The sequence below is a fragment of the Argopecten irradians genome, chromosome 8 (genome assembly GCF_041381155.1).
Source record: "Argopecten irradians isolate NY chromosome 8, Ai_NY, whole genome shotgun sequence".
Lineage (NCBI taxonomy): Eukaryota > Metazoa > Mollusca > Bivalvia > Pectinida > Pectinidae > Argopecten > Argopecten irradians.
In genome coordinates this window covers 4,723,353-4,748,232 of record NC_091141.1, presented here as the reverse complement: position 1 = coordinate 4,748,232, position 24,880 = coordinate 4,723,353, and the positions used below count along the sequence as shown (strand labels likewise).

Below are 24,880 nucleotides of genomic sequence, written 5' to 3'. Positions count from 1 at the left end.
CGACATAATTATTATATATCAGAGAAAGAGAGAAGAGGACACAATTCTCTCTGATACTTCTATATCAGAACTATTTCAATGTGTATTCCAGAAAATACACGAGTATGTTTTGTAGTAATTGTAAAAATGCTACATATACAAACTGAACATCTTTTTAAAAGTAGACACTGATGACAATCTGAATTGTTCCATACCATACCTTTCCAATGTATAGGCCAAGGGACCTCCTAATAATACATGTATTAGCTCAAATTTTGAGAGGGAGTATGAACATGAAAAAAAATCTACATTTGTGATTGATACAATTGAACATATGAAATCATCTGTTATTTGTCCAGTTAATGAACAATTAAAATTAATGTATGTACATTTATCTGTATAAGTGCCTACAATAGATCCGAATCTTTTTTTTTTAAATTTTATTTCATAAAACATTTTACATATAAACAACTTGTACGTAGTCATCAAGTGTCTAGAATAAATCAGAATATTTTTTTTTTAATTTTATTACATAAAACATTTTACATATAAACAACTTGTACGTAATCATCAAGTGTCTTCAATAGAACAGAATCTTTTTTTTTTTAATTTTATTACATAAAATATTTACATATAAACAACTTGTACGTAGTCATCAAGTGTCTTCAATAGAACAGAATCTTTTTTTTTTATTACATAAAACGTTTTACATATAAACAACTTGTACGTAGTCATCAAGTGTCTTCAATAGAACAGAATCTTTTTTTTTTTATTACATAAAACGTTTTACATATAAACAACTTGTAAGTAGTCATCATTCACTTATTACCCATCTGTCATCTATTATTTGTGAAAATTTTGTTATACAATCATCTTATATATTATCGCACTGATATTACCTTTCAGTGTACAAATATCTCTCATTCTCTCTCAATTTATTACAATCCCATTAATACTATCATTCTCTTACTTACTCCTCTTTCATTCAATACTATAATCTTTAATTCAACATAATATCGAATAGTTCTGCAATACAAATCACGTTGTATATTTTTTACATCACTCTTGTTCTATTACAAATATCGTAATCAATGTTTCCAGTGTCCGATCAAATCCAAAACAAAAATGTTTGCTGTTCTGCTTAAATTAATTTTAATGTGTCTGAATATTAGATTATCATCATGATCAATGTCTTGATATTTAAATACATTTTTTGTTTTCCAAATCACCATTATGTTGTCATTATAATAAAACTGGTAATGCTTTGCTGTTCTTTGTTGAAATTAGTATTCAGTCCTAACATGATGGTTTTTTTCTTCCACAATATAATTTTGTGTAAAATATACTTATAATGATATTTTTAAATGTTCTTGGGCATTCTCAGACGGTAAGGTCTCCCAACAGATGACCATCACACCGTTGAACATTTTACTGTTTTATTAGGACATGAAACAGTGTCAATCATAACGTGGCGCCTTGATGCGTCTTGTACATAATTGTTGTTACAGGTTCTTCTGTAGATTTGTTGTGGTAAAAAGCTACAATACAATAGAAAGAACAATCTTACTAAACTGACATATCCATAACTTGCATCAAAAGTGCATACAACGTATAGAGAGTGTTTGTTTTCCTTTACATGTATACTATATATGTTCAAAAAGTGATACTGAAGTATTTTGCAAAGCGCTTACTAAGATATATTATCATTAGAACTAGTCAAAAACACACGGCAAGCTAACGATACTTTTTACCTAACATTCAACTAACAATTCCAAAATTTCTCTATAAACATAGTACACATGAGTGGCTGATGAAGATAAACATATTTGTAACAATATACACTTACACCATGCGCTTGTTAACATATAAAAGTTGTTTCTTGTTGCTGAAGCAGCATACCCTTGTCAACATCAGCATGTCTGATGGCGGCATTTTAAGCTTGGATGGCCCCTTACAACATTACAAAAATAACATTACAGCATGGTCGCTTTTGTACTTACAAAATACAAAAAAAGTACCAAATACACAAATTTCAGCCGATAGTTCGAAGGGAGATAACCGCTAAAACTTTCACTGACAAAATTACTTTAGAAATAGACATGATAACATGACATTAATTTTGCCATATTATTTCAATTTTTGGGCATGCATTTTACAGAGTCTTCTAAACGTAGACACATTCATTTTCATTATGTACCTTACATTTTCAAGGCAATTTGGATGACGTAGAGCTAGTTTCCAAAAGAAATGGGGTTTTAAAAATCATGTAAAGATAAGAATCGTGTGAATTCTGCGTCATTTGACATTCTCGATTTCCTGGCGTTTGTTTAATACATAGTTACAGGTTTGTGGACTAAAGCCTTCCAACAATATCTAGTAGGAAAAGATCTGTTATCGAAAAATAAGATATATTCTTATAAGTTATATTCCTTAAGTATTTTAGTAATGTCTGGAATGAAACGTTTTTAAACATACGTAGTCACATTATTTAGAAAATTGCTAACATTGAAAATTCTAAAAAATCAAATTCGTTCTTTTCATTCTACAAACTCTGCCTAGGAACACTAGTTTGTTAATATTTATATAAACCTCAATAGAGGTCCATTCTATTTATGAAGTACACATATCTAGTTCTAGTTCCTCTGTCAAACCCTTGTATAGACATTATAATAAAATATTGTTAGAGTGAATTTCTTTCAATATAAGTGGTCACACACAAAAGTGATACAAATATTCATTCTTGCCACTTGTTGCAAAATTCGAATCTCCGCGCTCCGGCGATTACGCCATCTGACACACGACGTCAACAATTTAAAAATGTTTTGAATTAAGTTGGCATGATTTTTCAACTCACTGAAAGAGAACAAAGACGTTGCCGAAAATAATTTTTATTTATCCCGATAGCACAACAAATAAGGGAGATATTGCAATTTTTCCAACACTGACATGAAATGCGTAGTTAGGAGTTAAGGGGTTAAAGACTTTACCTCTATTTTTCCTATTGGACACCGCACCTCCTGCCCCCGGGGAGTTAGAGCTGAAATTTATAAAAACCTGTTCCCCTTCCACAATGGAAGTTACTGACCAAATTTGGTTACATCCCATGCAGAGCTCTATGACTAGTAGCGATCTAAAAAAACAATTTTCCCTTATTGTGCCCTGCCCCTCCTGCCCCCGGGGACAAAGCCAAAATTTATACAAACTCTGTTTCCGTTCCCCTATGTTTATGGTTAAATTTGATTACATTCCATGCACAACTCTACGACTTGACGGACGGACGCCGCGCCATGACATAAGCTCACCGGCCCTGTGGGCCAGGTGAGCTGAAATTATAGTCATACCACCCAATGAGCACATTATAGCTATATGTACACATGATGCGACGAAGTGTTAGTTTCAGTAGATTTTTTTTTATCTAATTAACGTCCTATTAAGGGTCACGGACATTTCAGAAGCTGGGTCGAAACCTTGGAGGTACGGCAATATGTCACCAGAACGTGACCACAAATGGGATGTTTAAACTGAAGGTGGAATAACGGCCAGTATGTTACAAAGATTTAACCGTCATATCTATCAACATATGAAAGAGTCCTATATATAATTTGTAAGTGTTTGGAGATGTTTGTATGATTTCCTTCCATTATTTCCTATTGGTAGGGTTAGGATTCGGAATGTTTATTATCAACCTGGAATATTTGATGATGGCACCCAGCTTTCGTTTATGGATTATGGAATATATCGGATACAGTTTTATGTCGCCATTACCATGGAAAAGTTGTGACAACCCGTGGAACACTTTCGCTTGTGTAGACTCGTACAGCAAACAGCCTGGAATGAATGCAACGATGAACGTTTCTCTACCAGATAGTTCTGCATACAATGCGACATCAGGGGTTCAACAGGTGCTAGCGGAAGAGGAGTTTTTCCTGTAAGTAGACTGATTTGCACTATATATACTTTCTCTAACGAATCAATTACGATTCCACTGCGAATCTTTTCAGATTAAGAGAATAAATCAATGTTCATAAAGGCATTGAACGTCTTTCAGATCGCATTTATAGCCAATATGAATGCTTACTGGACAGGGGCAAATTCCATGAAGTGCGCTTGCGCTTCATTTTGAATCCCAAGAGTCCGTGCATCTAAAATTTATATATAAATAATTCGTGATTGCACTGGCACGAAATTTGTGACGTCATAATGATAATGACAATAAGGGGATGGAAGTCCATTGACTGATCTGTGCTTGGTACGTACGGTTGGAAATTAAAACTTTATTTATCTACATATATCAATGTTTATATTTCAGTCATAAGGTGTTGCAGATATCTAGTGGTATACACGATTTCCAAACACTGCGATGGGACCTGGTTCTGTGTGCTGTGATATTTGCAACTGTTTGCTGTGTTTGTATTATCAAGAGTGCGGAATCAATAGGAAAGGTAAAAGTTTACCTACTGACAATGCTAATTCTCTTCTTTACCTAAGAACGAAGAAGTGTCCAAATGTTAAACCGCCGGACTTTTGAGCCTAGTTTTAATCATTCTACACTGATAATGTCGGATTCTTAACTTACTACTTTTATTTGTTTGAGAGACATATTGTTTTTTTTTTTCCTCTTACTCTCATTAATCCGTGATATTTCTTGAGCAATACGGCACGTATCTTTGCAAAAATATTCATCATAGTGTAGAGCTGTGGACGCACTTTTTAATTTCCCGTCTATCAGTAGAATTTTCATTTCCTTTCATTCTGATTGATCAGCAATAAGACATTGTACGATTAGTTGAAATTTGATATGGGTTATGAGGAATACCAAGCACAATTGTAAAACTGTGGAAATCTGCGTTGCCATGGTAATGAAATAGAGGCATCTGATTTTGTTTGACATTTTGATGATCTTATTACTCCGAAAATGAACACACATATACCTATGATTTGAAGGATGCCGAACCCAATATTAATTTAATCTCTTGAAAACAGGTGTTGCCATATGGTTTCTCATTGTTCTAACTTTCGTTTTTAATGAAAATTGGTATACAGGTTTTTACGGATATCGAATGCAATAGTAGGGCCGTGAGGGCATCATGGTCACTAAGTACAATAAGTACTTTTTGTCATTTATGATACAAAACACCCGTCCATCAATCTGCCATTTGTCTTAAGTTGCTCATTTTCGGCTCATTCAAATGTTTTTAGAGACCTTACCACACATTCTTATTCCGAGCAAAACCAAGTTAGAGAGTTGAAACTGGAATGATTGCTAATATTATTCAGTTTTTTTTCTTTTGTTATCTATTTCTTTTTTTTCCTTACATTTATAAATATTATTATGAGTTAAGATATATCAAAATATTTCATTTTGTTTACAAATGACTAAGATTTGGTTTACAAAGTACATTTAAAAACATACTCATTCAAAAGAATGATCCGCTTTTGATTTCCATTAATAACATTTTATAGATATGATTTATCTGCGAAATCTTTTATCGGTTCTTTTTAAGTAATAAATGTCGCATAAAGGTACACAAAATGTCATCATACTGTCATTGTAGGTCATGTATGTATTCACGTTTTTGCCGATTTTGCTGTTGATCATTGTTTGGATACGTACACTGATTGCGCCTGGATCCGTGGCAGGGATGAGCTATTTCCTCACCCCTGACATCACAAAGTTATGGGACTTAGAGGTAGCAATTTATGATGGATCATCATGAAACGATGTTTCGTTGAACAATATTAACATGTCATAGCCCACAATAATCTTAATAAACTAATAGTAAGTACATTTTCAAGAAAAAGAATTGAAGCTATTTAAGGATATTAATTTTATCATATGCATTTTCTTTTTCAATTAAAGTTTTGTATCAATTTTCTATTTTGTAACTTCAAAAATTGCAAAAATCTTAATATTTACAGGGGCATACAGCGCAGAAAGCACGGGGGAGATTAGTTAACTTTCGAATAAATACTAATAAATCCTGCATTTATAGGGCGTCATGTACATTTTTTCCAGAAAATAATTGAAACGGAAACCACATAGTTAATACATATGTACTTTTTGTTTGTTTGTTTGATTAATTAAAGTCCTATTAACAACCAGGGTCATGTAAGGACGGCCTTCCATGTATGCGGTGTGTTGCGTATATATATACTAGCTTAAAAATGTACTATTCCCAAAACGGGGTAGTGTCGTGGTAGCTTTAAAAGAAATAAATGATCAAAAATCAAATATATTCATTTAGGATATGTATTACTAAAACCAGTTTGTTTTAATGAACAGTTATGGGTTCAAGCCGGATTTGCTGCCGCCTACTCTCTGTGTATAGCCAATGGAGGGATTATGGAAATAGGGAGCAGAGCACCTTTCCGAACAAGTATATTCTCGTACGTTATCATAATTATATAAGCACATATTACGCTTCATCAAACTAATCGGGATTTCTTCAGGCAATGGAAAATTAACACACATAGACATTTAGGAGTTCTACTTTCTGACGACTGTAAATGGACTCACCACATAGATTATGTATACCAGAAAGCATTTAAAAGGAAAAATATTTTAAAAACATTAAAAAAAAGAGTGTCACGTAAAACTCTTTTAAACATTTATAAAAGTTATATTTTACCTATTTTAGAATATGCTGATGTTTTATGGGATAACTGTACTGAACAATGTAAACTTCTGTTAGAGTCTGTCCACTTAGAAGCCGCTAGGATTATAACGGGATTGCGCAGAGGTACCTCCCATGATATACTTTATAAAGAACTAGCTTGGGAATCTCTTTCTGATCGGCGTCAAAAACACAAACTTATTCTTATGTTTAAGATACTCCGTGGATTTGCTCCACAGCATTTGATTGAAATTGTACAACCATTTTTATATCAGCCTGAAAATGAGAGATATCCACTAAGGATGACAAGATATTTTAATATTCCTATGTGCAGAACTGCAAGTTACTATACTAGTTTTTTTCCAAGTACCTTTAGAGAATTTAATTCTTTCGCTTTAAACTTTGACTTATCGAATGTTAATACTGTTGCACAATTTAAAACACTCCTTTTTAACATTAATAAAATGGAACCTGATATAACAAATACCTTTATAAACAAAGGTTCTCGAATTATAAATATTACTCTGTGCCAGTTCAGAAATTCCTCTAGCAATCTAAATTCTGACCTATTTTGCGATCATTTGAGAGATTCTCTAATTTGTTCTTGTGGCCTTGGTAATGAAACAGCCGAACACTATCTTTTCATATGTCCTTTATTTAATGAACAAAGATCATCACTCAGAACCAAAGACATAACTCTAATATCCCCCACTCGCATTTTAACGCAAAAACTCTACTGCATGGCTGTGACAATTGTGATGAAGAAAAAAATACATATTTATTGCAATGAATTATATCAGAATATATATCTGAAACTAAAAGATTTTTTTAGATTTTTCTACTATGATAGGTTGGGGAGATACACTAATAATAATATTCATTCATAATGTAATGTTAAATATTAAAATATTTTGTTGATAATTGTACTAAACCGGATTTGTTTGGAGATGGCTACTATAGGCTTTGCCTGTTGCCAAATCCATTTGCATATTATTTGCAATAAAATTTGTTGAAATGAAATGAAATGGAAAATTAAGGGAAGTTCCATTAGTTATCCTGAGGTCACTACAGTAATTCCATAATTTCCAAAATTGGTTGCTTGGTGTTTTGATTCTTCTTGTTCCCTTTATTGTACACTTATGCTGTTAACCATGTTTTCAACAAGTGCTTTGTTACGTCAAAGTACATCCTTCACAGTGCACATACGTATATCATATGTGATATCGCGTTTGATTTGGGTTTTCTTCAAGTTTTATATTCATTCAATTTGGCTACCATAGTCTTTCAAAGACGACTTTCCATGTGCGTAATGTGTTGCGTTGTGCATATGTCTATTTGGCAGACTGCAGTTTATTTGCGTTGTGTCTCTTTTTAATAGTGGAAATATTGCCTTTTGTATATCTCGTATACCTCAGCGAAGCATACCGCCGATTTCTCTTCGATAAAACAGTAAAGGTATATCTCATTTGACATGTATTCATGATATTTTCCTGTTTAGCGCTTCTGTGATTCCGTGTATAATGGATGTGGCCGGGAGTATCTTTACCAGTATGGTTATATATTCTGTGATTGGGGTGATGGCACACGAGAGCGGGATGAAGCTCGACGATACACTATTTTCAGGTAGGTTAATAGCAATAAGGTGTTACATGACTTAATTTAGTAAGATAACAAGAAACAACGGAGCTTGGATTACATATGTCTGTTTCAGGCCTAAGTCACAGTTTCCGAATAGGGCAAATAGAGAAGACAAGAAAATCAAATAACAATTAACAATATCGAATATGATACTCTTTAAAACGTAGTAACAATGGTAAAGAGGTACTTCCACTAGGGAATGCAATACGGTTTTTGGAATGTTCAAATGCTTTACCTGATGATATCTGATAACCATTTATCACATAACAATAAATACTTTTCAATCTATCATGCTCAAAACGTTTACAATATACATTCTTAGCATTATTCTCAATATCTTTTGGAGTTAGGAAGTCATAGACAAAAACGGAAGGACATCTTCATAGGCGTGAAGCGTCTATGAAAAAGAATGTCCGTCCGTTTTTTGTCTATGACTTCATAACCCCAAAAGATATTGAGAATAATGCTTATAATTTAATTCAGATAACTCAATCAGGTACTAATTAGGCATACATCTCCAATTATTCAGTTTGGCCAATGACTGTACCGCTTTTAAAATACGTCGCGAAAACGTTTTGTATTGATGACGTCATAAAACGTGACGTACAATTCTTTCGATCTATGGAAAAATAACCTCAAAGATCTAACCAATAGAAATGGGTGTGTAACATATGAAATTAAATTATGTTAAAGTAAACACATATTGCATGCTTCTTTAATTCAATCATTTTTGTATATTTCTTCCTACCTTAATATACGAAGCAAATATTAACTTAAATATTAAGTTTTTGTTAAGGTTTAAAATGAAGGGTTTGTAAAAATAACAAAACTCAAACGTATAGCTGAGATTCATTTATCAGAAAAAATCTCTTAGGTTTATCGAAAAACAAATAAATTATATAAAGTAAATACTAAACTTGAGGCAAAACTGGGTTAAAACTAGAAGGAATATGAACCCATTTTTAGACTGTTTTGTAGATTTGAATCGATAGACTGTGATAGACTTCTTTATAAAGTTAACTTCAGAAATAATCAGAAAGAAAAAGGAAATCATGGGACGCTAACGCCATGCAATTAGCTTAAAATTACAAAGTAGACCAAATAATCATGAGATCTTCCGGGAACTACTTTTTATAATGGCTAATGACATCTCATCAGATTTTCAAATTATGAGTGCAAAAGAAAAGTTAATTTTCTTAACGAATGAGGAATCTCTTCAACACATTTTAGCTAGAGTAATATTTTATATATGAGAAAACGCTGTTCTTTTTACCCTTATTAATAACGCTTTTTAAGAAATATGTCGTGTCTCGTAAGCCAAAACTGACTAGGCATTGTATAAATTATTTATTATTAAATACTATAATGTGTGTATTTTTTTAAAATGTGTGACACGTTTCAGATATTAAAAGCCGATGTTGACAATCTTTAATGTACTCACTACATGTGAATTTCATTTTTTCTCTCTAACAGGAAACTCGGCAGCATTTGTTGCCTTCTCCAGAGCATTTTCATTCTTCCCATTACCTAACCTCTGGCTTGTGTTATTCTTCGTTGCATTTCTGGTGGCGACATCGGACATTGCGGTTGGTAACAGACCTTTAAGTCTAATTCTTTTATTTAGAATTTGGAGTAATCGTTATTCACGATTCTTGGATAATCTATTCTATGGATGTGAGGAATAGTAAATTAAGATATTTTGACGTCGGGAAATTGTGGTGTTTTTGTATAAAACCAGGAAGTTTTAATATTGGTGTTTTAAAAATAAATTTGGCGTTTTTTTGTATTTGGCGCATAACTAAGGTAACAATTTTGAAGATTTACTTGTTTCACCTGTCCTTTCGTCGCACAAATCCCTAAACAGTGAGAAACTAAGGTGATTTGACTTGAAGCCATATCGATATTTAGACAAACTCTTGAAATATTGGTCTTCAATAGAAGTGATTAATAATCACATATATTTATACGTGTTTTCACAAAATAAAGAAACATGTGCACGTTTATTGTTTTTCTGGTTGATAGAACATACATGAGCACTTGCTTCATTTTAAGTACTAACACAGTACTAAGTTTCGGGAGTAATTTCTAAATCATAAGCGGAGGGCAAAATGTTATTTTAAATATCCATATATATATATATATATATATATATGAAATAAAAGTCAACGACTTTCCTCTTGTACATTCGCCATTTCATGATGGCTCTTCAGGGATATGTTTATTTTTCAAAGAACAAATTAATGACGTCACAAATAGCGTGACGTCACAAGGTACACACGTTTACATTAATAATATGAAGTTGCGCCATTTTCTATTATGGCCTATTGAGAGTTGGTTTTTATATTTTTATAAGCTGATTCTCCTTGTTTTCCAACAAAACAGTGCCTGAAGAATGTAATTGATATAATAATATATAAATACATTGATTGTTTAAATATCTTCAAATACATATAATTTTAATATGTACTCATTTCGAAGAATATGAAGATTGTAATTTTTTATGGTGTGGCAGACAGAGTAGACATTGAAAAACAACCTTTGCCGAAACATTCTTCATCGATGGAGACCTTTCCTTTTTTACAGATATTTTACGCAGAGATATTTAACAGATTCCTCCTGAAATTCGTACCTTGTTTACAAAGAAGACCGAAGATATCGTGTCTCGTCACATTCATTTCGATGCTTTTTCTTCTTCTGCCCTTCTGTACACAGGTAGTATATCTTATTTACATAAATATATTTTTAGAATATGTTAGTACACTACACAGATATCTATTTCACTTTTGAATTGTGCTATCGTGATTATCATAAATCATAAAACGACAACTTATTCGACTTAAATTTCACCTAACATATTCCTTAACGTATAGGAAAAGCAGTAGAATTTCATCCGTATCTTATAGACATATTTTCTTTCACTTTGGAATACGTTTGAAAAAAGTAAAAAAAAAAAAAAATGAAATCCTAATACTCTTGATATTCACCTAAAATTGCTGTTTTGACAACATTTTAGCAGAATGTACTCTTGAAGTCTTTACTATGTTTTAACCTTTCTACCATAGGCCGGAGCATACCTGTTCCATTTTATGGGGTGGTATATTGCATCTATGGGCATGTTCGTCATGGCAACAACAGAGTGCATCATTTTCATGTGGATATACGGTATGTTAATATAGAGGATAATAGAAATAATTTCGTGATGTAGATGTTTATTCTATATTTGTATATCTTTTATTCATAACCTTGCATTAACAAAACGGAATCAAATAACAAATCAACGAAATATCACAACAGAATTTCTGTTTTCTATTAAAATTATATTTCATACCAATTTCTATGTAACAATATGTCACTTAAGCATCTGATATTTAAACATTGACATGTAACTTGATGATTTAGCTCCCCAAAAGCATATGTCGGTCTATAAGAGAGCCGGAATCTAGGGTAATATCTTCCTGGTATTGAATAAAACGCCTTCAATCACCGCCATGTTCAGTACCTTCGGGTTTTTTTTTTTGGAATTCCGAATCATATCACGTGACTGACGTCAACACGACCTGCACGTGGCGATCCAGTTAATTAGCGTAAGCGCACGTTTGTTTATGTTTTCATTATGACTAATATGAGCAGATCGTGCTGGTATATGTCCACAGAGTGAGTATTTGAAACATTTAATTCACACATTGCCGTAATTCAATATTGTGTGTATCAAATATAGTAATTTGCGAGCATCATTTTCATTGTAGATCCAGTCTGCTGAGGTCGCCCACATGTTTTGTTTACGAAAAATGGTTGATATTTTCTCTTGGTTTCACAACTCTCGTGAGATTGTCGCGACGATGTTCGGAAGAGTTCGGAATGATTTGGCATCTTTTGAGTCTATTTTTCACGTGCACACATTTAAAAGGTTTTTCACTTTTATAATTAATAATACTTCCAGTGCTGCAACTTTTTAAAAAATGGTAAAATTAGAAAGTTTAAACCTTGGACAGACGGTGAAAAAAGTGTAAGACACTTTAAACAGTTTTCACTATGACAAAAATAGCGAAAGTTACAGACTATACAACTTTAAAGGTAAAACAGCCAATTAAATAGTTGTTCCAATGTATATTTATTAAATGAGCAGTAAGTGAGCAGGCGATTTCCGGAGTCTCCAAACATCGACCCGTAGAGATGGCCGATCTCTAGATCCTAACTGCTAACAAAATATAAGAGATGAAATCAAATGCATAATTGGTACAATGGGTGATATCCGACCTGTACATGTATAAATGTCTATTGTGACTGGCCAGTACTCTGACAGGTTTCATGCATCTCATCTAGTGTCATAAATCTAGAAGGGTCAGATTGTTAAATAATTTGATCGGGTATTTGAGACACAAGAAAATTGTTTGATAATTTCTATTTAACCATATGTCAGTAAATAAAGGGAAGAGATGTACATATATACGATAACTGAAAATATATCATTTCAAAATTAAAAAAACCAACAAATTAAATTTGCGGAAGTTTGCGGAAGGAAACCAAATTATAAACTAATGTTCACAAAGAAGCACTTTTATCATATTTTCTATGATAGAAAGATAAAGTGAATTGTATAATTTCAGGAGGTTATAAGATTGACCAGAACGTGAGGCTGATGAATGGGAGACCAATGCCACACCTGGTACGGTTTGCCGCTGCATTCATATGTCCCGTCCTCTACATCGTGAGTATAAACGTAATGAGGTTTTATCAAATTAAGCACATGTATACTATTAACTAGTCAATTAGACCTCCACAGCATGCTATAAACTAGTCAATTAGACCTCCACAGCATGCTATAAAACAATTACTACATCATGGTATAATTAAATAAGTTTCAGATATTGCGTTTGATATTACTAGCTGTTTTTTGAGTTGCTTGGTGTCTTCGGTAGCATGCTTCAGTGATATAGCACTAGGGCAATAGTTCCGCTATATAAGACACAACACGAACACATTATACTTTCAACCGGCGAACCCATCGTCCTAATCTCTGTATGCTGAGCGCTAAGCAGGAGCAGAAACTACAACTTTTATAGCGTCTCGGACAGGGGACAGAACCCAGAGCTTACCTGACATGGTCGAGCGCTCAACATAAAGCCAAATGTGAGGTGGTGTCAAGGTAGACGTTTGGAAGAAGAAAAAGAGGAAAAAGACAAAATATAAGATCCTAAATTAAGTCGCCTTAACGATCATGTGTACAATTCTAACGCCCTACCTGCAGGACAGCAAAACAAATATACCGTAGCCTCGCAAAACATACATACATACATATACTTCAATACATGCAACACATTGCGCACAGAATCGTCCTTGCATACATTTTATTCGGCTGTTAATACATGCATTAGCCGTTAATATTACATACTTTATGTACATCAGCTATTTATAGTAAATACATCAGCTGTTAATAGTAAGTTTATTATCTGTTAATAGTAAGTTTATTATGGGACAAAGAAGTAATTCCAACCGTGTGGACAAATAATTGTTAAATTTTCAAAGCGATCTGCCCCTTTATCAAAACACACAAAACGAACACGATTACACAATATGACACGAACAGTAAAATGGGACAATGAAAGAAGACAAATTTATACAGCACAAGTAAGTTAATTAGCTATAAATAGAAAACATTTTAACTGTTGATAATAAATACATTACTCTTACTAGAAAATGAAAATGAACAATAAATGTTATAGTAAATATATTAGCTGTTTACTGTAAATACATTAACTAAAATAGTAAATATAGTATCTACTAATAGGAAATGGATCAGCTGTTGTTTTCTTGTACTAGTAAATACATCAGCTTTTAAGTTTAGATACACTAGGTTTTGATAGGAAATACATTAGCTGATGAAATTATATAAATTAGCTGTTAATAGAACATTAAGACAACTGTGTTTTCCATTGTGATGGATCATCGTGGATATTATATGCAATATAAAACAATAAAAAACCAGTGTCAGTTATTCTCGTCTTTTCTCACAAAAATGAACACATTTAAGGGTAAGTTACGAATTTTCCACAACAGCAAAATTCAAAACACTAAAATAATTATCATGACAATAGAAGAATCGATGAAATGACTTTTATCTAAACAAAATAAAACAAATATTAAATGCTTTATTGAAGTGCAAACGATTTCGTCATCAACGACATCGGTCATATAATCCCAGAGGGATCTTTGCGCCCACAAAAAATAATCTAGGTCTCATATTGGAAAGAGGGATCTTCTCTGCTTTTCAAACTTTTTCATACATATAAAATTTTAGACAGATCGCTTCAGTACTTTCTGCGAAATAACGGTAACAAAGTTCAATTATCAAAATTCAAGATGCCAGCTTATCGGCCGTCTTGTTCACCGATCGGTCCCAATATGTAAGACTAGAGCCTTAGGGGAAGAACCTGCATATAAAATTTAAAACAGATCCCCAAGTATTTTCTACGAAATAGCGGTAACAAACTTAAACTATCAAAATCCAAGATGGCTACCTGGCGGCCATCTTGTTGATCGATTGGTCCCAAAATGCAAAATACACAACTAGAGAAACCTATATATCAAAATTGAAAACGATCCCTTTAGCCTGTTTGTTTGTTTCATTAATTAACGTCCTATTAAAAGCTATGGTCATGTAAGGACGGCCTCCCATGCATGTATGCGGTGTGTTGCGTGTATGTTGTGCGGATGCGTGTTTTGGGAGACTGCGGTATGTTACATTAACGAATAACAGAAAGGAGAAACCAGCAGCTAAATTCAAAACACAATTTAATTATATATACAATATTATACAGAGATGGTTTACAATATCTAAAGTAATTGGTGGTGGTACAAGACTAGTACGATGATTTAAAGTGTTACTTATCTGTATGCGAATGTCCTGGTATAATCCTTGATCCTTCCAGGTTTCAAATTAACAATAATCACAAATTCACAAGGAAATTGAATGTCCACCGATGATTTGTAAAGTTCCAGGCAATATGAATAACTCCACACAAAGTGTTGTAATAATCCACAGATAAAGTCACAATAGCTCTCCCAATAGAATCTTATATGGCGCTGTACAATTCTTGATATGTCTTATTACAGGTCTCATTACAGTTCTGATTAGCCTTGGACAGCTGGAGTATATATAGCTAAACCGTAATTCAAGAATATTGGAGAACCTTCTACTTCTAGAAATATCTAACTAAAAACAGTAAACAAGTAAACACACATAACTTTCTGGAAATAGATCATTCTAGATCTCTACTTAAAATCAACATGTTTACAAACATATTTGTTTATACATGATTAAATTCTAGAAAGTTCTATAACCTAAATCAATGATATGACCTTCATAGGATGTATTGATAAAAAAAGCTATAGGAGTTATCTCCCTTATCTCATAACTACATGTATTTAGTGTCATACATAACACACCCCTCCTTAAAGAAAAGAAAGTTTTCTTGAAAAGGAAACTTTCTTGACATATCAAGTAATATTTAAATCCTTGATAAAGCATCAGCTAGAATATTGTCTTTCCCTTTGATATGTTTGATGTCAAGATTGTATTCTTTGCAAAGTCAAACTCCACCTGAGAATTCTTTGATTTTTGTTTTTCATTTTCCCAATGAATGTCAAAGGGTTGTGGTCGGTGAAGACCAACACAGGCACAACTGTAGTGCAGAGATACACATCAAATTGGTTCAAGGCCAAAATCAACGCTAAACATTCTTTCTCAATGGTGGAATAATTTCTCTGGTGTTTGTCAAACTTTTTCGAGAAATAACAAATTGGATGGTCAATTTGTTCAGTACCTTCTTGCATCAAAACAGCACCAACACCTACATCGCTGGCGTCAACAAACAGTTTAAACTGTTTATTAAAATCTGGAGCAGTCAGAACTGGTGAGTTTGATAGTATGGCTTTCAATTTCTCAAAGGCAGACTTACATTCGTCTGACCAGACAAATTTGACATTTTTCTTTAACAAAGCAGTAAGTGGAGCTGCTATAACAGAGAAATTTTGACAAAAATTTTCTGTAGTATCCAGCCATACCAAGAAACCTCATCAGCTCTCTCTTGCCTCCAGGAGCTGGAAAATCTATAATTGATTCTACTTTGGCCTGAACAGGTTTAACCTGCCCCTGTCCTACAACATGGCCTAAAAATTCAACAGTTGCATGACAAAATTCACATTTCAATAAGTTTACAGTCAATTTCATGGTAGTGAGTCTTTCGAAGAATTCACGAATCCCGCGTAGATGGTCTTCCCACGTGTCGTGGTAGTTGATGACGTCATCAATGTATCCATCACAGCCTTCCAGGTCTGATATCACGCTGTTAAGAAGACGTTGAAATGTTGCCGGGGCATTCTTCATACCAAATGGCATAACTTTGTACTGGTACAAACCTTGCGAGGTTACAAATGCCGACACTTCTTTAGCTCTTTCTGTTAATGGCACCTGCCAATATCCTTTCAACAGGTCAAACTTGCTTACGTACTTGGCTTTGCCAACTTTGTCAATACACGAGTCAATCCTTGGAATTGGATAAGAGTCTGTTTTACTGACAGAGTTTACTTTTCTGAAGTCAGTACAGAACCGGTATGTCTTGTCTGGCTTTGGCACCAGAACACATGGAGAGCTCCATTCACTTTTGCTTGGTTCAATAATATCATTGTCCAACATGTATTGAATTTCTTTCTTTAAATGTTCTTCTTTTAAAGGATTGACACGGTAAGGATGTTGCTTGACAGGTGGCGCATCGCCTACATCCACGTCATGATAGATAGCATCTGTTTTGCCTGGTGTATCCGGAAACAAATGTTTAAACTCAAGTATCAAATCTTTAAGTTCATTGCATTCCTTTTCCGATAGATGACATAGTTTCTTGTCCAAGTTCGCGAGCACATCTGAGTTCCGTAACTTAACACCACAGTCTAAACCTACATCTTGTACACCACCATCTAAGTCTAATTTACAAATATCAGCTGTACTTTCACTTTGTGATGGTACAGAGGCCAAAGTAGCAATAGGTTGAGAGGTCTTGCTCTCTTCTCTATCTACATATTCCTTAAGCATATTAACATGACATAATTGAGTTTTCTTGCGCCTCCCTGGAGTTTGTACAATGTAGTTAACATCATCGACCTTTTTCTCAACAACATAAGGTCCAAAATATCTAGCTTGCAAAGGCTGACCCGGTATTGGTAATAGAGCCAAAATTTTGTCACCTGGATCAAAACTTCTTGCACGGGCATCTTTATCATACCATGTTTTCATTTTGGTTTGAGTAACGGCCAAATTTTCTTTTGCCAGTTCACATGCCCTTGTCAACCTTTGCTTAAAGTTAGACACATACTCTAAGAGATTCACTTTAGAATCTTCGTCCAAAATTTTGTCTTTCAAAATTTTCAAAGGACCACGTACAGTATGTCCAAACACAAGTTCAAAGGGACTGAAGCCAAGAGATTCTTGTACAGATTCTCTAACGCCAAACAACAACATGTGTATACCTTCGTCCCAATCTCTTTTGTTTTCAAAACAATAAGATCTCATCATATTCTTCAATGTCTGATGAAAACGTTCTAAAGCACCCTGAGACTCTGGATGATAAGCACTAGACTTATACTGCTTGATCTGGAGCTGGTACATGACTTGTTGAAAAATACCAGACATGAAATTTGAACCTTGGTCCGACTGGACAGCTTTTGGAAGACCAACCAATGTAAAGAATTTAACCAAAGCCTTGACTATGTTAGGGGCCTTAATATTTCTGAGTGGAATGGCTTCAGGAAAGCGTGTGGAAGCACACATAATAGTTAAAAGATACTCATTCCCAGACTTAGTTTTGGGTAGAGGACCTACACAGTCTATAATGACTCTACTAAATGGTTCCTCAAATGCTGGAATGGGGTGCAAAGGTGCAACAGGGATTTTCTGATTAGGTTTCCCTACCACCTGACAAGTATGACAAGACCTACAAAAATCAGCCACATCCCGTTTCAACTTGGGCCAAAAGAAGTGATCTAAGATCCTGTTATAAGTCTTGGTCACACCTAAATGCCCTGCCATAGGTACGTCATGAGACAAACTTAGAATATCTTGCCTATACCTCTGTGGGACAACTATTTGATTGACAACCTTCCAGTCTTCCTCGGGAGACACATCAGGGGGGCGCCACTTGCGCATCAACACACCTGACTGACGGAAGTAACAAACCGGGACTTTCTCAGCCTCTTCCTCACTCAAAGCCCGATTACACAATAAGGAGATTTCAGGATCTTTCTCCTGTTCTACTATAAGCTCCTCTCTAGACAAAGATGTTTTACTCATCATGTCAGACAAAGAAGTACCCTTGTTAGGAACAACTCTATCACTATCAAAGTCTACAGGATTGCTCAAAAGATCACACTTGCTCCCGACATCCTCTATATCATGAGCCAAGAAAGTGTCACCTAACCCTGGACTATAATGATCCTCAACTACTGCAACATCAGAAACCTTCTTACTCATTGAACAAGTTACAGCACAAGAAGGGAAAATACTAGGAAATTCCTGTTGAATAGTCTCAGCATCATCTGTTTTATCAGGGATACTGGACACTAAGGGATCTACCCTAACTTTCTCTCCAGCCAAGTCATTGCCTAAAATGAGCGACACGCCCTGTATGGGAAGTTCCGGTCTAACACCAATGGTGACAGGCCCAGTAACCAAGTCTGACTTTAAATAAACACAATGGAGAGGCACATTAACAAAACCTAACTCTACACCTTGAAGCAAAACACTACTACCAGATGAGGTCTCCTCAGACAAAGGCACTACGCCATCTAATATCAAAGAATGAGAAGTCCCAGTATCTCGCAAAATCTTCACAGGTTTCAAGTTGGTAATATCACTAGTAAGTGAAACAAAACCTTCAGAAATGAATGGAGAGTACTTCTCCAAGACACTATCAGACTCTGAGCTCTTAATCTCAACAGACACTTTAGAATCTTCCACAATATCACTAAGTTTCTGACTAGGCTTTGACATAGCTAACACAGAAGGAACTGACTGTTTACGCCTTTGCTCCTTACGCTGGAGAGAATAACATTCAGACATAGTATGCCCTACTTTCTTGCAGTAATTACAAACAGGACCAGAAGGAGACCCCACACCTGCCCTATGATCTGTTTTAGAAGCAGACTTAGTTTTATCACCTAATTTAGGTTTGTCGTTGGAAGGGCCACTAAAGGTTGGGTTCCTAGGCTGACCAAATTTACTAGTACCTGTGGTACTGTTTTTGTCTTGAGAACTGTTTTTAACAAATGAGCCTTTGTGGGTGAGAGCGTAATCATCAGCCATTGTAGCTGCTTCACTAAGTGTTTCAACTTTTCTCTCATCTAAATGAGTTTTTATGTTTGTGTGGACACAACGTTTAAACTCCTCTATCAACAATAATTGCCTCAATTTACCGAAATCCTCATAAATTTCTTTAGAATCACACCACCTATTAAATAATTGTTCCTTTTCTCTGGCAAATTCTACATGAGTTTGTTCATCTCTCTTTCTCGAGTTTCGAAATTTCTGGCGGTAAGCCTCAGGAACTAACTCATAAGCTTTCAAAATAGCTTTCTTGACTACTTGGTAATTTGAAATCTCATCTACAGATAAAGAAGAATAAATGTCTCTAGCTTTACCAATCAAGACACTCTGAAGAAGCATTGTAAGCTTATCTTCAGGCCATTTCATACTGTCAGCTATTTTCTCAAAATGCAGAAAAATACTTGTCAACTTCTTTCTCTTGAAAAGGAGGAACTAACCTAATGTTTCTACTGACATCAAAACCTCTGTTTCCTTGTAAACCCCTAAAAGTTAGATAACTTGAACTGTCTTGAGAAGCTAGCTCTAATTCTTTCATTCTAAGTTCTGTTTCAGCTTGAATTTTCTGCTTCTCTAGCTCTAACATCTGATCTCTCTCAATCTCTTTTTCTTTTAATTCTCTTTCAATTTCTTTTTCTCTTAACTCTCTTTCTTTGTCTATTTCTTTTTCTCTTAACTCCTTTTCTATTTCTAATTGTTTCATTTTCATTTCATGTTCAAGTTCCATTTGTCTAATTTGGATTTCTGAAGTGACTGTTTCCTCTATACTATCTAATGCACTAGAGTCAAATTTGTCATTGTCAACAAAATATCTTATAATTACATTCCTAATTTCAGCTTTCCTCAAATTAGTTTTGATAGTAAGGCCTAAATGTTTACCCAATAACAGTAAATCCTTCTTACTAACTTGCAAAAGAACTTCCAGGGATGGCGCTTTAACAAACTGTTCTACCTGCATAGTAGTCATATTTATCTAGCTGTTGGTTTCAAATGTAAACTCAAAGTTTGTACACAAATTTTGAAAATTTCTAAATTAATTTTTCAAAGTTAGATTTCACAAATTAAATATCGATCTCGGACACGAGCCCCCAATTCTGTTACATTAACGAATAACAGAAAGGAGAAACCAGCAGCTAAATTCAAAACACAATTTAATTATATATACAATATTATACAGAGATGGTTTACAATATCTAAAGTAATTGGTGGTGGTACAAGACTAGTACGATGATTTAAAGTGTTACTTATCTGTATGCGAATGTCCTGGTATAATCCTTGATCCTTCCAGGTTTCAAATTAACAATAATCACAAATCCACAAGGAAATTGAATGTCCACCGATGATTTGTAAAGTTCCAGGCAATATGAATAACTCCACACAAAGTGTTGTAATAATCCACAGATAAAGTCACAATAGCTCTCCCAATAGAATCTTATATGGCGCTGTACAATTCTTGATATGTCTTATTACAGGTCTCATTACAGTTCTGATTAGCCTTGGACAGCTGGAGTATATATAGCTAAACCGTAATTCAAGAATATTGGAGAACCTTCTACTTCTAGAAATATCTAACTAAAAACAGTAAACAAGTAAACACACATAACTTTCTGGAAATAGATCATTCTAGATCTCTACTTAAAATCAACATGTTTACAAACATATTTGTTTATACATGATTAAATTCTAGAAAGTTCTATAACCTAAATCAATGATATGACCTTCATAGGATGTATTGATAAAAAAAGCTATAGGAGTTATCTCCCTTATCTCATAACTACATGTATTTAGTGTCATACATAACAGGTATATTCATATTGTGTCCTCTTGTATAAGGGGAACTGTTGCCCTTTTTATAGTGCTATATCACTGAAGCATGCCGCCGAAGACACCAAGCATCACACCCCACCCAGTCACATTATACTGACAACGGGCAAACCAGTCGTCCCACTCCCTGTAGGCTGAGCGCTAAGCAGAAGCAGAAACTACCACTTTTATAGACTTTGGTGTGTCTCGGCCAGGGAACAGAATCCAGGGCCTTCCTCACAGGGGCGAACGCTCAACTCTAGGCTAAAAGTTAGGCGTTGCCAAGGGAGACATTAGGAAAGATAAAGTCAGTTAAGAAGAAGAGAAAAGATAAGATCCTAAATTTAGTCGCCTTTTACGATTATCCAATAGGGACAGCAGGTACAATTCTAACGCCCTACCTGCCAGATTCCTTTAGTACTTTCTGAGAAATAGTGGTAAAAAGAATTGTTAACAAACGGAATGACAGACGGACGGAATTTTTGTTTGTTTGATCGATTAATTAACGTCCTGTCAACAGCTAGGGTCATGTAAGGGCGGCCTCCCATGTATGTTGTTTGTTGCATGTATGTGGGCGAGGTGCGTGTTTAAGGAGACTGCGGTATATTCATGTAGTGTCTTCTTGTATAGTGGAACTGTTGCCCTTTTTATAGTGCTATATCACTGAAGCATGGCGCCGAAAACACCAAGCAACACACCCCACCCGGTCACATTATACTGACAACGGGCGAACCAGTCGTCCCACTCCCTGTATGATGAAAGCTAAGCAGGAGCAGAAACTACCACTTTTATAGACTTGTCTCGTGTGTCTCGGCCAGGGAACAGAATCCAGGGCCTTCCTCGTTGACATAGGGGTGATCGCTCAACTCAAGGCCAAAAGTGAGGCGGATGGACAGACCACGGACGAAAGGCGATTTTGATGGTGGGCTAAAAATAACAGATGTCAGAATGAGATTCAGATGTTTAGCTATTTAACTATATTTGAACTTTCAATCTACAGGTGTTCCTAATATTGGGTATTGTGCGGTACAAGCCCCCGGTATTCGGAACATACCACTTCCCGAGTGCTGCCCAAGGAATTGGTATCACCATAAGCTTATTGCCAGTTGTACCACTGTTGTTCTGGATAGTGTTGAGCCTGTACAGAAACAGAGACACCGGATATACGAAAAAGGTACTACATAGTCGCAAATATTTACTGTCATTGGTGAATTGAGAGTATAAATTGATTACACGTTGATTTCAACCAATGGCTATGAAATTGAGTATGTCACGTGCACTTTGGAGCCATACGGATGAATATATAAGATGGCCCTCAACAGAAACTGTTAAGTGTTTTCAGTACCGATCGTACGACCGCAGATCATGTTTCATGTAACAATACATGTAACGCCATGTGTAAATACAAATGTAGAAAAGTTACATTGTTTATGTTACTTCCGTATATCTTTGAGCAATGCTTCCATGCGTATGATAAATATACAATGTTTCGATGACGTCGCAATGTTTATATCTTGTTTCAGCAACACTGTGGTGTTCGCTACAATAGGTACATCCTATTTATATTTTTGTTATATGCAAACGAATAAGGTATGTCAGGAAAAAACCAGTCTTAGTGTAGGACAAGTTTTACCGAAACAGTAGCACGACACTACAGCTCGTTCAAGAGAGTCTCCGGAATGTGGGACACCGTGGGCCTACCTGTGTTGGTACATGTTCCTCGGCCGATGTCCAATTCGTTGGAAAATCTCCAAAATCCTAAAATAATGACATTTAGATCTAACCATAATGAAATTCGTGTATTCAAGTAATTTAAAACGTGAACCCGATCAAAGTAGAACACTCGTGATCACAAAATTTAAGAAACTGTTCGTCATATGCACCTCCTTGACGCAGGCGGTTTGAATCGGACGCCGCGTCACAACTATGTTAAATATCCTGTCACGTTATGAATTGTGTAAGCGTGGGTAATCACACTATGCAAACGCCTATAATCAAATTGATTCGCACTGTGTAGTGTTTAACATCAGTTAATAAAATAACTTATAATTCATGCCGGGAAACCCCCAGATATTATCACTATGCTTCATCAGACGTAACTCATTTTATTTGTATTTTCATTGATAAATTGGCAGGAATGCCCGCTACTTCGTGTGGCTGTTGCAAATGCCTGTCAGAGCCAAACGATTTTATTTTATTTTAATCTTATAAACGTCATAAACACTAAATGTGATAAATATTGAGCTATTGAAAATATAAAGATTAAATATCTTTCTGGTGTATTTATCGAAGAATATAGTTAGAGTACGGTATCGATAATTGTTTTATGGACCGCTTCCAAATATTCCAAATATAGATACCCTAGACGCGGTCTATGAAACAAATACCGATACCATACTCAACTTTATCCTTCGATAAATCCACCAGAAAGATAGATTTATCCTTAATTAAATCAAGCATTGTTATTGAATAAATGTGACAATGTGGTAAACGACAGACTGTGGTAGACTGAACTCACGGTGGTAAAAGTTGAATGAAATAAAAATCTCGGGGATACAGATATATAACAAAATTCCACAAAATATAAAGTACGTTCGTATCATATTTGGTTTTACGTTATGACACTTCTACATTGTATTTGCAGACTCTCTCAAAGCTGTTCACGCCGAGTGCTCTCTGGGGACCAAGTGATACAGATCGTATAGATGACTATGGAGAATGCGCGTCCAAACCAATCAGCTGGTCCCATACGGCGTACTACAATCTTACAGGCCGTCAAAGAAAGATAACTCGCGAAACGACGAATGAACAGCCGTACGAAATGACGAAAATGGTTTAGTTTGACGAGTATGATATAAGTGTCATGAATTTCAAACTGTGCTTTATGATTAACAATGCCTATGATCCCCAAGTGTTTGTAGTCATTCAATGGAACATTATATGCGGTTATTAAAATTCATCTTTTCTTTCGAAAGTCTTATATACATTATTAATTATATAAATATATATATTGTATTTTACCTGCAACCATCATTGATATTCTTTAAGCAAGTGCGCCGATTCGGACTGATCTATATCCGAGGCGAACCGAAAACTATCAGAGGGATATGGCATCACTGGTAACATCACTGGTAACCTCAGGTTCTATACTTTTATATGGGAGGTCCCATAAACTTTGTCATCTGCTGTATATAATTTGCATTACTATGGACAGTTGTGGTTTAGCAAAAGAGGTATGACATAGAACATAGATATTGCATTCCACGAAAACAGCTATGTACCTAAAAATCTACAATGATATTGTTTTAATTATCCCCCGCCCAACGAAGAGATTTTTCCACGAAACTTCATACACACATTGGTCTTATGGTCTAGTAGTGCCTTTTGCTATTTTTAGGTTTTCATTTTTTGCATTTTTTCCGTAACCATGGAAACATTGCAGAAAATATCATATGTTTGTACCAGGTTCGTTTCC

At 34.9% G+C, this 24,880-nt stretch overlaps 1 protein-coding gene across 1 annotated transcript in view; it reads left to right on the top strand.

Annotated features, from left to right (window-relative positions):
- LOC138328907 (sodium- and chloride-dependent betaine transporter-like) overlaps positions 1 to 24,332 on the top strand; it is a 39,117-nt gene extending 14,785 nt beyond the window's left edge. The window contains exons 3-13 of the mRNA XM_069275623.1: positions 3,637 to 3,907; positions 4,289 to 4,421; positions 5,535 to 5,669; positions 6,263 to 6,366; positions 8,092 to 8,216; positions 9,705 to 9,817; positions 10,815 to 10,943; positions 11,294 to 11,393; positions 12,839 to 12,939; positions 22,406 to 22,579; positions 24,050 to 24,332. Of these exons, the coding sequence (XP_069131724.1) occupies positions 3,637 to 3,907; positions 4,289 to 4,421; positions 5,535 to 5,669; positions 6,263 to 6,366; positions 8,092 to 8,216; positions 9,705 to 9,817; positions 10,815 to 10,943; positions 11,294 to 11,393; positions 12,839 to 12,939; positions 22,406 to 22,579; positions 24,050 to 24,244 (1,580 nt within the window). The 3' untranslated portion in view covers positions 24,245 to 24,332. The remainder of the gene's footprint in view (positions 1 to 3,636; positions 3,908 to 4,288; positions 4,422 to 5,534; positions 5,670 to 6,262; positions 6,367 to 8,091; positions 8,217 to 9,704; positions 9,818 to 10,814; positions 10,944 to 11,293; positions 11,394 to 12,838; positions 12,940 to 22,405; positions 22,580 to 24,049) is intronic.
- The last annotated feature ends 548 nt before the right edge of the window (positions 24,333 to 24,880 follow it).